Source organism: Vipera berus (assembly GCF_964194415.1).
Source record: "Vipera berus genome assembly, chromosome: 3".
NCBI lineage: Eukaryota > Metazoa > Chordata > Lepidosauria > Squamata > Viperidae > Vipera > Vipera berus.
The window spans coordinates 112,728,072-112,743,114 of NC_138204.1; the positions used below are offsets into that span (position 1 = coordinate 112,728,072).

At 42.2% G+C, this 15,043-nt stretch overlaps 1 protein-coding gene across 1 annotated transcript in view; it reads right to left on the minus strand.

The window, feature by feature from the left end:
• Positions 1-14,760, minus strand: part of BRINP2 (BMP/retinoic acid inducible neural specific 2) — a gene marked incomplete at both ends in the record, with an annotated part of 61,089 nt that extends 46,329 nt beyond the window's left edge. Inside the window, one exon of the mRNA XM_081324783.1 lies at positions 14,495-14,760. Within this exon, the coding sequence (XP_081180909.1) occupies positions 14,495-14,760 (266 nt within the window). The remainder of the gene's footprint in view (positions 1-14,494) is intronic.
• Positions 14,761-15,043: the final 283 nt, after the last annotated feature.

A 15,043-nucleotide genomic window follows, 5' to 3' on the forward strand; every position in this document is an offset into this window, starting at 1 on the left:
TGGCTTGTACCAGACGACAGCATTTCTCCACCTCAGGTGTGCATTAGCTGGGGAAGTAAGCATATCACTAACTCTTCTCCATTACTGAGAGGTCCAACCTGGAACAATTCCCAGTCCAAACTGGTTGCAAGGTGGTTCTCTCGTCTCCCCATTCCCACTCTATTTTCTATGCCCAGAAGGTGGTTATAGTCTAAGAGTGGTTATAGTCTTCCACCACACCTGAATTCCACGAGTTATTTTAGGCAAGGTAGAAGAGATGAAAGTGACATAGCTCCATCCCTTAAACCCTCATTATAACTACCACGGCTGCTTAACCAGAGGACCAGCTGCACCCAGCCTTGAGGTAAGAGGTACAGGAGGGTCGTCTGCTGGGATGGTGGTCATGGCAATTCAGCCACCATCTTGGCTGTTGTTTTTACCATCCCTGCACACAATCACTGACATCAAAACTTTGCACAGCAAGAGGCATCAGCATTTGGCCTGGAGGAAACAATTGAAACAGGAACTTCAAAACAACAACCTCAGGATGGATAACATTATTAATAACAGCCTAGGAACTTCAGAGCAACAACCTCAGAATAGATAACACTATTAATAACAGTTTTGTGAAGTAGGTAGCCAGTATTCCTGTTGGGATAAACTGTAGTATGACACAGCAGCTGTAATCTAACCCTTTCTATGCCTTTCCCCAGGTAAACCACTATATTGAGTCTAAACCAGTTCAGCCAAATTTACTGTTAAAAATTACTTTGCTTTAAAAGCCAATTTCCAAACCTAAAGAGACAAAGGGAATGCCACGCCCCAGTGGACTAAATGATGTAATCCCCAGCATAATCCTGAGCACTAGCAGCTGCCTTCAAAATTTACAGTTTCCCTCAAAGCTTACAGTAGCAACCTATACATATACCTGTAATTCAGGTTAACACTTCATGCATTTAATAAGCTCGTGCCAGTAAATATTGTTAATTTTTAAATGGAAGAGGATTGATTTTGAACAACCTCCTATATTGTGCCTAATTACGCACAACCTTTTTTACTTTCCATTCTAAGGGCCATATTTTTTCTGCCATCTTTTTTCATCAGTAGAGCCATGACAAAGTCAAACTGATAAATAGCTATTCTTGGCAGATGGCACCCAGTTTTTCAAGATGCCCAGAGCAATCATTTGAACTGCCTTCAAAGAATAGTACATTGATTTTTCCTCTCCTTGTAATCTTTATTTTTTTATTGGCTCTGAGTTTCTTAAAGATAGCATTTAGGGTTGAAAAAGGCTTCATTTCCTCAGGAGCACCAACTTTCTATATCTTGAGTGAGTAATACGAAGTTCTGTATATCCCAACTTCTTAGCTGCTACTTTTAAAATTCTTGTTAAAGCTGTTATCCTTTCTGCCTGCACATTTAAAAGCCCGCGAAATTTTTCAAACATATTAACACCATGCCCCAAGGGATGATCCATGCTTTATCTATAGATATTTCTGAATAATATATCTATTTTTTGTGAATTGATTTTTACTCCTGAGAAGATTCTATAAAAATGAGCTTGTTTATATTTTATAATCTTAGTTTGTAGGTCAGTCTCTGGAAAGTTGTTTCTGAATGGGCTGCATTGCACAGGAGCAAATACCTTCAACACATCTTTATACTTTATAGACATATGAACTGTAGAGGTTTGCAACATATGTATAGCACCAATAAACCTTGAATATGCTTTGCCATGAAATAATAAAACTGTACATGAAGCATCTTTCATAAACCCCAACCATATTCTTTTATATCACATTTGTTAGTTTTGCAGACTAGATAAATTTTTAGTTTGATCTAGCAAGACTGCTTTCACATTGCTTCATATTACAGCCTCATAACACTGTTTAATCAATCAATCAATCAATTTTTATTATGGTCACAGACCAGCATTCATAACACTGTTGCCAAATTATTCTTCTCATTCATGTGTGTACAGTGCCAGGAGACTATTATGCATGTTGTTGTTTTTTTAGTTTGGGGAAGTGTCCCCCAAATAGATGTAATGACGGTAGCTGTGATGAAAAAGAAAAATCAAAAGGTTTTCTGTTTAGTAACAAATACGCTCTGTGACCAACAAACAGAAAAACAAATTAAAAGCCATAAAATGATAAGATAAGATAAGATAAGATAAGATAAGATAAGATAAGATAAGATAAGATAAGATAAGATAAGATAGAAAGAAAGAAAGAAAGAAAGAAAGAAAGAAAGAAAGAAAGAAAGAAAGAAAGAAAGAAAGAAAGAAAGAAAGAAATTTGAAAGCCTAAAAACAAAAAAATGTGGATAAAGCTAGAGAGAAAAAGAGAATTGGTAATAAAATATCAGCAACATCAGGGTCAAAACAGTATTTTCCTTCTCACTGAGACAGCAACCAACAAAAATTTAGCCACTCTATTCATAACAGTTGAGTTCTGATCCTTCAAAAGGGATTTTTCATCTTCTCTTACCCAGTTAGTACCTGGACGGCATGTTGTAGATCCTGTCTGTTAAAGAATTTGGCCTGGCAGGATGCAGGATGGGAGCCTTTTCTACCATTGCCCCCACCCTTTGAAACATTTCTACCTCCACCACCAAGGAGAGGTGGGTCCCCACTTTTTTGGCCTTCAGAAAGAGTATTAAGCCCTGTCTCTGCCAACTGGTATGGGGGGAGGTCAAAGAATGTTGGGCAACCCTGGGAATGGTTGATATAAGAGTGATATAAGAGTTCAAGGGTGTTATATTTACAAATTGTGAGTGGTAAAGCATCTGTAACACAAGTTTAGCTTTAAACAGATACAAGGGAACCAGACAGCATCTACCAAAGGCCCAATATTGTCTTGGCAGCACTATTCCCTTTGTCAGAGATAGTTTTAATATAGAACCCTGGAATACAACACATCACAATTTAAAGGCAGGAGTGTGCCTTTTGTTATCACTCTGTCAGTGGAATTTGTGGCACTATAAGGTAAAGGTAAAGGTTTCCCCGCACATACGTGCTAGTCGTTTCCAACTCTAGGGGCCGGTGCTCATCTCCGTTTCAAAGCCAAAGAGCCAGCGCTTGTCCGAGGACGTCTCCGTGGTCATGTGGCCGGCATGACTAGACGCCAAAGGAGCATGGAACGCTGTTACCTTCCCACCGTAGCGGTCCCTATTTGTCTACTTGCATTTTTACGTGCTTTCGAACTGCTAGGTGGCACTATAGTCCCCTTGAAAATACCATAATTTTAATTTTGGAATAAATCATTGTAGGCTTTCCTCCCTTTAAGGGGCCACCACATCCCAGAGACTCCTCCTTAGACTGATCAGAGAAAGTGAAAAGATTGCTTCATTATCTGCATAAAGCAATGGTAAAAATGTATCCTTGAGTTTGGGTGTGTATGTGTGTAAAAATTCCCTTTTAATTTGGCTGCTACAATTTCAGATAGATATTAAAGAAAGATGATGGGGGGACAAAATACAGCCCTGGTTCGTTGCTTATTGGGGTATTCACACTAAACTGCCTGGCATTCTCACATCTAATTTGGGCAATGGTGTTTTCATGTGATTAAACCAAGAAGCCACGGCTCTTTACAGGTAGCTACCACCAGTGTCTGGTGAAAGGGAAGCTAAGCTAAGGGCAAGCATTTGCCTTCTCTAACCCAAACACAACCAAGTCACCATCCGAACTTTCCCGTATTTATTAATTAGTTAATTAATTTAATAATTTCCAAATAGAGTCCAGGGGAATAGGGAGTGGTAATTAGCTAATAGGGAGTGTGCAATAGAGAGAGCTGGGATTGTATAGGGAACCAAAATGTGTGTCCAAGTAAATGCAGAAATCTCAGCTTCTGAATAGAGCTTTCCTCTCTAGACAAGCACTGGAATAAACCATGTAATTGATCTTTGAAGTGGCATAGCTCAGTAATAGAAAAACCTATTAGTAATTCTTCTCTCATTGCAAACAAAATAGCAAGATCTCTATAGTCACAGAAACTCTCCAAAGTCATAGGTATTGAAAAGAAAGTGGCACTAATCCAAAAACATTTTTTACAAGTGCCTATAAAACTTTAAAAACTTTTCCAGTGATGTTTCAGATTGTTAGTTGCTCAGAGCCTTTAGAAAGGAGTGGCATACAATTATCGCAAGTAAAACAGAGTTTTTTGCTCCAATTTCTCTCTTTCTTTCTTTCTTTCTTTCTTTCTTTCTTTCTTTCTTTCTTTCTTTCTTTCTTTCTTTCTTTCTTTCTTTTTCTTTCTTTCTTTCTTTCTTTCTTTCTTTCTTTCTTTCTTTCTTTCTTTCTTTCTTTCTTTCTTTCTTTCTTTCTTTCTTTCTTTCTTTCTGGTCCAATCTCAAGTAGCTAATTATAGCCATGTTGTATCTTTCAGGTGGGAATTTTGTCTCTATATTTACAAGACATGCAGCTATAAACAAAATAAACTGGAAAGTTTCCTATGTAGCAAATCCACATTCTGAAGGCATGATATAGGATTCTGGCAAAACTGACACTGGTTCTGCTTACAGCTTTATTCTAACTTGCTAATGTTTTGATTATGTCTAATTTAGAATACTGATTTTATTACTGCATTGAATATATATATATATATATATATATATATATATATATATATATATATATATATATATATATATATATATATATATATATATATATATATATATATATATATATATATATATATATATATATATATATATATATATATATATATATATATATATATATATCCTTCCGAGGTAGGTAAAATGAGGACCCAGATTGTTGGGGGCAATTAAGCTGACTTTGTAATAATGCCGCTTGGGAGTGTGTGTGAAAGCCCTAATAAGCAGGCATATACATAGAATGAAGGCTACTGCTAAGCTTGTAAGCCGCCCTGAGTGTTCGGAGAAGGGCGGGATATAAATGGAATTAAATGGAATTAAAATAATATATATATATATTATTTAATTAATTTAATATATATATATATTATATATATTATATAATATATAATATATATATTATATATTATATATATTATAATAATTTAATATATATATATTATTTAATATAATATATATTATATTATTTAAAAAAAACCAAAACTATCGCCAAAATTGAACAGTTTAACAACAGAATAATCAGAGAAGCCATTGAGATAGAAAAACGCCCCCACAGCATGAACAAACGAGATGATACCTCTCGCCTACCAGCCATTTGGAAACCCGCCTTGATTCACAGACGAGTCACAACCACCAAGAATGATACCAGACCTAAACTCATGATAACATCACATGACATCACCACCACACAACCATTCAAAAAGCAAATCCGAACCCACAATGATAACAAGGCACAACCACAAAACAGAAACCTAACTACAGCTGCAACATCAACCACTTTAAACCCCTCCAAACCACACAATAAGCAAACTGACACCCACTATAAAAACATGGCACCACCACAAACACGAAGCCGAACAAAAGCAGCACAACTCACCAGCTCAGGTCTAAGGCTGGCAGCTGAGACCAGCCCATCCACTCAAAACACACCCCCACCCAATCAGAACACACTTAATCCCCCACCCAATCAGAGCACACCTCCACCCACAGAACACACCCCCTCTGGCAGTTTAAAAAAGAGGAACATACAGCCACCACCACATGCTTCTCCCAGAAGAAGGAAGCTGAAGCCTCCAGCCTGATGATGACGGATGGGATTCCGTCGAAACATTGCACCTACACCTTTAGTTCTACGCGGGAGGAAACCCGAATGACCGAAGATCCATATATATATATATATATATATATATATATATATATATATATATATATATATATATATATATATATATATATGGAACACATGGAACTGCCTTAAAACAAGTCAGGACACTGTTCCATCTGTTGTTTACTCTGATAGGCAGTTGCTCTCATAAAAATATTAAACTATCTACTTGGAAAACCAAAAGTTTCATCTGATTAGGATTATGTTCCCAAAACAGCCAATCAAATGCTCACAGAGAACCAGACCTTGAGGACAATGAAAACAATTGACGTGCAACAGTATTTTGTTTCAAATGTGGTAGTTCTCAAACACAGCTCTCAAGGCTTGTAGATATGGATTATCTCCTTTTATTTGTCTGACCCGCTATAAAGCAGTCCTGGTAATCCTCCAGGACTATCATGCAGTATAGATGTTCTTCATCTTGCTTCCTAATTGGTAATAACATGAACTGAATCATATCTCTCATGCTCTATAGCTGACCTAGAGTTCTTCATCAGCTGCCACACTAGGGCCACTAGGAGATAATATTTACCAGACCCGTTCTGTTCTCCTGTAGTTAGCTGTTTTATACACAAGGAAAATTAATTGTATTTTTAATTCTCTGACACTGGATTTAAATGCAAGTACGTAGTCAACCTTTCTGTCCATAAACATTATGTATATCACAACTATAAACTTTAACCATTGTATGTATTATGTTTTCAAGCTGAACGACATGACTCTCTCTCCCTCACAAACACATTCAGAGTAGTACATATTGCCTCCCCTTAAATAAATTATCAGAGCAAAACAACATGCTTTTTTCATTATTAGTAACCTGCATTCTCAGCTTTTGTAAGCAAAACTGCAAGAGAAAAAGGGAGGACTTTTAGAAAAACATAAAAGAAAAGAGAACTGCCAGCCAATTTCCTCTATCTGCAGTTTAGCTCCACTTACATATCAATTTATCACAGAGTGGAGCAAACATTTGGTAGCCCAAGGCAGCACATAAGGGGATGGGGGTATCAAGTGAGGAGAGCCAAAGTGAATGGAGCAATGAGATTGCATAAGGCCTTGTCAAAAACACATGGCAAGACAAAAATTTGGAAGCTATTTTCTCCAGATTACAGAGAGAAGGAATATAATAATAATAATAAGTTGGAAGGGACCTTGGAGGTCATCTAGTCCAACCCCCTGCTCAGGCAGGAAACCCTATACCATTTCAGGCAAATGGCTGTCCAGTCTCTTCTGTTATATTGTTTTTGTTTGTCCTTTTCTTTTTTAATTCTCTTATGTCTTACTTGTGTTTGTATTACACTTACCTTGTATCTCAAATTAGCAAGAAATTATGCAGAACTGGACTATCATACTGTATTGCTGCAGTCTGAGTAGGCTCAGAGGCCACAAAAATAGGCATCAGGTGTCATATGAAGCCTAGGCCACAGGTTACCAACATGGCTTAGAAATATCTAATTACTTAGCAAAGTATACCCAGACTAGGAATGGGAAGCAAGGACAAATAGTTGTTTAAGGGGAGAGAGACTGCTAGGGAGAGCAGAAAAGGTAATTGGCTCCAGCTTACCTTGCCTGCAAACCTTTCTGGTTGCTCTGCTTGTCCCTGGAAGCACTTTTCAGGACAGATGTCACGTGCAGCTTTAGTTAAGCCATTTATTTCTAAACTGTATATAATATTGTAATTAACTTAAGCAGTTTCTCTCTTCCCATGAAGGTTTGGCAAGCAGAAATGGTCACATATCAATCTGCATTTGAATCATTTTTTTCTACTCTCAATGTACTTTAAGGGCTGGGCGGAAATGCTAACAAAGTGGGAAAAAATATCTTATTTAATAGAGCCGTGCATCTAAAAGGTGTTACAGGTGTTATTTTTTTCCTGAATAAAAACAAATCTGCTTTAAGGAGTTGCACACCAATCCTACCTTTTGAAACACCTTTCTGGGATTAAATCCAAAGCAGGACTAACAATTCATAATGATGCTATGTGTAGAACAGAAATAATGAGTAACTTTAAGGACTCTTCTTGGAGAGCGATGATTTTGAGGAAGCCAAGGAATTGCCAAGTTTAAATGGTTGTTTTCCCAATCTAATTTGATGTCTGACAGCTTTGTTGCAGCTTGCCAAAGTCAGAAAGCCAGTGAGCAAACATACAAATAGCCACAACATACTAAAAATAGTACAACACAAGCAGTGATCCAGCCCCATAGAATAGGCTTTGCTCATTTGCTTTCACAAGACTATTGAACTATCTACTACACTGATTTATTGTTAAATTTTAATGTAATTTAAATTTAATTTTATTGAATTTATATACCGCCCTTTCCCGAAGGACTCAGGGCGGTTTACAGGGTATATAAAAAAAATCAATACAAAAATTAAGAGCAATTTTAAAAGATTAAACTAAGTCCCTGAAAAAAATATAAACCCCCAGTTAAAACCCCCAATTAAAACTCAGCCTGGGCCGGAAAGCTCGAAGAGCCAGGTCTTCAGGTCTCGGCGAAATGATCGAAGGTCGGGGGCAGTCCTAAGCTCCACGGGCAGCTGGTTCCAAAGGGTAGGCGCCCCCACCGAGAAGGCCCTCCCCCTGGGTGTCATCCGCTGGCATTCTTTGACCGGCGGCACCCTGAGAAGTCCCTCCCTGTGGGAGCGCACAGGACGAAGGGAGCTTGATGCCGGCAGCAGGTGTTCCCTCAAATATCCCGGACCCAAGCCATTTAGGGCTTTATAGGTCATCACCAGCACCTTGAATCTCACCCGGAGGGCAACTGGAAGCCAATGCAGCTCACGGAGCAGAGGTGTTACATGGGAATAACGGCAAACCCCCATCACAACTCGCGCGGCTGCATTTTGCACCAGCTGAAGCTTCCGAGTGGTCTTGAAGGGCAGCCCCATGTAGCGAGTGTTGCAGTAGTCTAAGCGGGAGGTCACGAGCGCATGAGTGACTGTGCGTAGGGCATCTCAGTCAAGATAGGGTCACAACTGGCGCACCAGGCGAACCTTGGCAAAAGCCCCCCTGGTCACGGCTCCTATATGGTCTTCAAAACTGAGCTGTGAATCCAGGAGGACACCCAAGTTGCGAGCCCTATCAACAGGGGGTAACACCTCACCCCCCATTGTTAACGATGGAATAGTTTGGTCAACCCGAGATGCTGGTATGCACAGCCACTCAGTCTTGGCAGGATTGAGACGAAGCCTGTTTCTCCCCATCCAAACCCAGACCGCCTCCAGGCAACGGGACATCACGGTGAGGGCATCACTGGGTTGGTTCGGGGTGGAGAAAAAAAGTTGGGTATCATCAGTGTACTGATGATACCCCACCCCAAAACCACGAATGATCTCACCCAGCGGCTTCATATAGATGTTGAACAGAAGGGGAGAGAGAACCGACCCCTGAGGAACTCCACAAATGAGAGGCCTCGGGGCGGATCTCTACCCTCCCGTCAACACCGACTGCGAGCGGCCCAGGAGATAGGAGGAGAACCACTGTAAAATGGTGCCTCCCACTCCCAACCCCCTGAGACGCCGCAGTAGGATACCATGGTCGATGGTATCAAAAGCTGCTGAGAGGTCTAATAGGACTAGGACAGAGGAACAACCCCCGTCCCGAGCCCACCAGAGATCATTCACCAGCACGACCAATGCCGTCTCTGTGCTGTGCCTGGGCCTGAAACCCGATTGGTACGGGTCGAGATAATCAGTTTCCTCCAGGAACAGGGGAAGCTGATGCGCCACCACACTCTCAACAACCTTCGCCAGAAAGCGAAGGTTGGAGACCGGATGATAGTTGTTTAAAACAGCCGGGTCCAGGGCAGGCTTCTTGAGGAGGGGTCTCACCACCGCCTCCTTCAAGGTGGCAGGGAAGACACCCTCCTTCAGGGAAGCAGTTATTACTGCCTGGAACCAGCCTCGTGTCTCCTCCCGGGCCGCAAAAACCAGCCAGGAGGGGCACGGGTCCAATAAACAGGTGGTGGAGCTCAGCCTCCCCATAATCCTGTCCACATCATCAGGGGAAACAGGATCGAACTCAGTCCAGATAACATGCTCAAGACAGTCCGATTCCTCCACGTCAGACTCAGCCCAGTCCGAGTCCAAACCGGTCCGGATCTGAGCGATTTTGTCCATCAGATGATGACTAAACTCCTCGGCCCGACCCTGCAAGAGATCCTCCCTCACCTCCTGGTTAAGAAGGGAGCAAGTCACCCTAAACAGGGCGGCCGGGCGATTATCTGCGGACGCGATGAGGGCAGCGAAATAATTAGCCTTCGCTGTCCTCATCGCTGCAAGATAAGACCTTATGAAGGTTCTTAACTGCAATCGGTCAGATTCGGATCAGCTGGACCTCCAACCGCTCTCCAAACACCATCTCCAATGCTTCATCTCCCGGAGCTCCACAGAAAACCATGGAGCCCAACGGGATCTGCACCGGGTCAGGGGTCGAGTGCCTCAGTGGCCGCCCTTTCCCAGGCATCCACCAAGGCATCGGCTGGGCTGTGAATGAGGGCAATAGGTATAGACCCAAGCGCCATCTAGAACCGTTCTGGGTCCATTAGGCGCCTGGGGCAGAACCACCTGGTCGGTTCCGCAGCCCAGTGGCGGGGGGTGGCATAACGGAAGACCAGCCGCAGGAGATAATGATCGGACCATGACAGGGGGAAGATGGCTGGCAAACCCCCTCCCAGATCATCCAACCACTGCCCAGATAAAAACACCAGGTCGAGAGTGTGACCCCCCCCACATGAGTCGGGCCCTGAATTACCTGGGTCAGGTCCATGGCCGCCATGGAAGCCATGAACTCCCAAGCTACCTTTGACAACCCTCCCAGGGAAGGCAGGTTGAAGTCACCCAGCACTATAAGCCTGGGAAACTCCACCACCAACCCTGAGAGGGTGTCGAGCAGCCCAGGCAGGGCTGTTGCCACACAGCTGGGTGCCAGGTATGTGAGCAACAAGCCCATCTGGACCCGAGGGCCGAATCTCAGGAGGAGGGACTCACTCCCGCCTATCTGGACAATGGTGGTCTCCCGCGGACATAAAGTCTCCCGAATCACCACCGCCACCCCACCTACCCTGAGCCCGTGGCTGGTGTAGCACAGTCAGAGGGACCCTTCCCTCTGAGCCCAACCAGGTTTCGGTAATGCATGCCAGATCCATGCATTCCTCCTCGATCAAATCACGAACGAGGGGAGGTTATTAACAACAGATCTGGCATTGAAATACACCAGCCTAAGCTCAGGGACCTGATCACCCTCATCCCCAGGCAAAAGGGTGCTAACCGGAGGGTCGGAGTGCGCCACTGCTCGAAGATAGCGAGGGCGCGATCCCAGATATTGATGTGGCCCTCCGTGCAACCACCTGCTGCCATTCCCTATCATCGTGGGGATTTGACACCCCACCCCAGCACACACAGAGCCAGCAGCCTCCACCCCCAACCCCATCCCACCAGAGCCCATAACGGGCCCAGACTGAGTGCCGGTTAATAGTTCCCTCCCCTCCCCACTATTCCTCCCCCTCCCTAACCCTTTAAAATAACCGGCTAATAACCATATCAGGGGCCTCTTAATGCGTCTCCCCCAGAGGCCCCTAGGTAAACCCAACCACCTCTCGGGATCCCAACAATTGGGCCCGTCATCAAGGGAGATGGTAAGCGAACAGGCTGGTCGTGACCAGGAGGGAGAAGCCCCCCTAAGGGCGTACAAGTCCGACCCAGAATATTGTAATCGGACCATACAGAGCAAATATCCGTGTGAGCCATTGTTCACAATGGAAAGTCAGATGTTATCAGATGTTGTAAGATGTTAAAGATGTTAAAACTGGAACACGTCTTCATCCACCAATCCAGCTCTGCTCTCACCTGAGCCGGTCCAGACGGTGAGCTCACAGCTGACCTCTCACCACAGCTGTGAGATCCAGTCTGGAGTGGGTAAACGTCATGGCATGTTCTATTCAAAAGAGTCCCTTTATATTGACTTATAAAAATCAAGCTAGATTCCAAAAGCTCCTTACTTACACCAATTTACTATTGGCAGACACTATTGATATTATGAGTTAAACTAGTTCTGCAAAAATGCATTTTGCTTTTTTAAAAAAATTCTAACATTGTCCCCTTTTGCCTTTTGTGGCAGTGGTTCCCAAAGTATGGGATATGAAGAAAGCTTAATGTGTGTGCACGCAAAGTTTCATGATATAGTAACCCCTTGAAGTAGATGGCCTCTGATCTTATATAGAAGAATATGAATGCTCATATTGGAATATCTTGTGTCCTTGAAGTAAGACAGTCTCTCTCAGACTTGGCAAGTTTAAGATGTGTGGACTTCAACTCCTAAAATTCCCCATGCTGGCCAGGGACTTCTAGGAGTTGAAATTTGCCAAGTTTGAGAAACATTATGTTAGTGTCAGACAAATTCCATTAAATAATAATAATAATAATAATAATAATAATAATAATAATAATAATAATAATAATAATAATAATAATAATAATTTGATACCTAGGATGCTGGCAGCAATCCGTATCAACCATTAGCACCAGTCAATTTGAGTGTTCAGTTGACTGAGTTTCATGTTTTATGAATAAGTTTAATAATAATAATAATAATAATAATAATAATAATAATAATAATAATAATAATAATAATAATAATAATAGTTGGAAGGGACTTTGGAGGTCATCTAGTCCAACCCCCTGCTCAGGCAGAAAACCCTATACCATTTCAGATAAATGCTGTCCAGTCTCTTCTTAAAAATTTCCAGTGTTGGAGCATTCTCTGCTTCTGGAGGCAGCTTGTTCCACTGGTTAATTGTTCTAACTGTCAGGAAGTTTCTCCTTAGTTCTAGGTTGCTTCTCTCCTTGATTAGTTTCCATCCATTGCTTCTTGTCCTGCCTTCAGGTGCTTTGGAGAATAGCTTGACTCCCTCTTCTTTGTGGCAACCCCTGAGATACTGAAACACTGCTATCATGTCAACCCTCACCCTTCTCTTCGTTAAACTAGACATACCCAATTCCAGCAACAGTTCCTTATATGTTTTAGCCTCCAGTCCCCTAATCCAGAAGATAGTAGAGGACAGGAAGACCTGGACGAACGTTGTCCATGGGGTCACGATGGATCGGACATGACTTCGCAACCAACAACAACAATCCCTAATCATCTTTGTCGCTCTTCTTCTTCTTTCTAGACTATTCTTTCAACTAGAACAGTTATCCTTAGACAGAACAGTGTGCTATATGAGTGCCATATGTATAACAATCTTTTCTTTTTGTTGCTGTGGTATGGGAAGAACTCAAGTGCATTTGGAAGCAGTCCCTGTTTTAAATGTTTGGAAATGTTTCTTTGCAGACATGAAAAAAATCAACTATCAGTCAAAAACGTAAATCAGATTTATGGATGACAAAGGTCTATTGAACAAATGCTACTTCTTTTCAACATACAGCAGGTATTAATTACCAGGCTGATGACTGAATAATCTTTTGTTGGCTGTTGGGCCACCTAACTTAATTTGGTTAGATAGATCCATCTTGTTACTCACATCCATCAATATCAAATTAAGATACATCCAGGATAATCTTAGAATGGTTAAAAACACAGTGTCAGACATTCTAGAAGAGAAATTCCATTCTATCCTGGATTTGGGGACTACAGTTTTATTTATTTATTTTTTTATTTTAATTCCATTTATATCCCGCCCTTCTCCGAAGACTCAGGGCGGCTTACAAGCTTAGCAGTAACCAACATCCCCAGTCAGCATGGCTGGGAACAGTAAAAGCTATAACCTACAATATTTACAAGGCAGAGATTGGAGAAGTTGGCCAATGGCATTATCATTCTATTCATTCTCCTCATGAATTGTTGCTAAATTTGAATGAATGATTAAACCTTGCAGAACAAATATGATGGCAAGAAATATTCAGGAGAGGATTAATAGTCTGTCTATTACAGTATACTTCACGTTAGAAAGCATCAGATATCTTTCATCTTTAGTTGAAGATGCTGTCCTCCCACAATCTCAGTCAATGAAGAATTACTGTTCAGACTCTACTGAAATTGTCATACTAACCAGGAATCTCAGTTCCAACACTTTTGGAAAGTGCCAGATTGGGAAAGGCTGCTGAAAAAACAGAGGCAGCATGATATCATGATCATGGCTTCCATTTTTTTTCACCTTCTACAGAAGATCTTCCTATTGAATTGAATCCAAGAGCTTTATCTGATTGCCTTCTACTGTTCAATATGCCACTTGAGCTAGCAGCTACCACACACTGTCCCTTATTACAGGTCCTTATAGATATAAAAGCCTGGCATACGCCAATGCAGAATACAGAATATTATACTATAATCTATACCAGGGGTGTCAAACTCAATTTCATTGAGAGCCGCATCAGCATTGCGGTTGCCATCAGGGGGCCGGGTGGGTGTGGCCTACTGGGTGGGCATGGCTAAAGTGCGTTCGCATCAAGGGTGCCTATGGGGGCCCGGGCAGGAGTGGGACAGATCTGAGGGTCTCTGGCAGGAGGAGGGTCTCTGGGCCAGGGCCAAGGCAGCGGGGGCCGTTCCCTCACTGTTTCCAGGATGGCTTCGCGGGCCGCATGAAACCACTTCGCGGGCTGGATCTGGCCCCCGGGCCTTGTGTTTGACATGTCTGATCTATACTGTTTTACATCGCTATTCCATAAAAGCTTGAGAAAAGGATTTTAGAAGGCATTATAGTTTGTGAAAAAATTTGTTTTCTCTGCATGGCTTACCGGTAGATCCTGTATCTAGTGGTGAAACCCTGACGATAGCGCTCTATAAAGTCAACGTAGTCTGGGGCTCGGTGGAATGGTCCTCGATCAGTAAGCAGCCAGTCCAATGGCACTTGGCTGGAGAAAGCAGTTGAGGCATGCTGTTCATGTGGCGTTGCAACAGCTGTAGTTGGGCCCCAGAATCCCAGAATCAGAACCAAGACTGATGACAACCATGGGACCATCAGCCGAAGACCATTAAATCGAGAGCCACGCTGCCACCTCATGCTTCTCCTGCTCGGTTGGCTTCTTCATTCTCTCACCACTCTTTCCTTCTTGGTACTCCTTCAGGATTTCCTGCATTAGGAAGGAACAAGGATAAGGAAATAAACCGTACATGAAGTCCCGAGAACCACTGTGGAGAGGCCTGCACATCTGTGGTTCATAAAACCAAACACTCAATGTGTAGATGTGTTTCTGAACATGATTTCCAACTGATACTTCCAAGACACTGACATTTGAGGTTCATAGTAATAACTGTGTAGCAAAGCAAGTAATTAAAATGTTTGC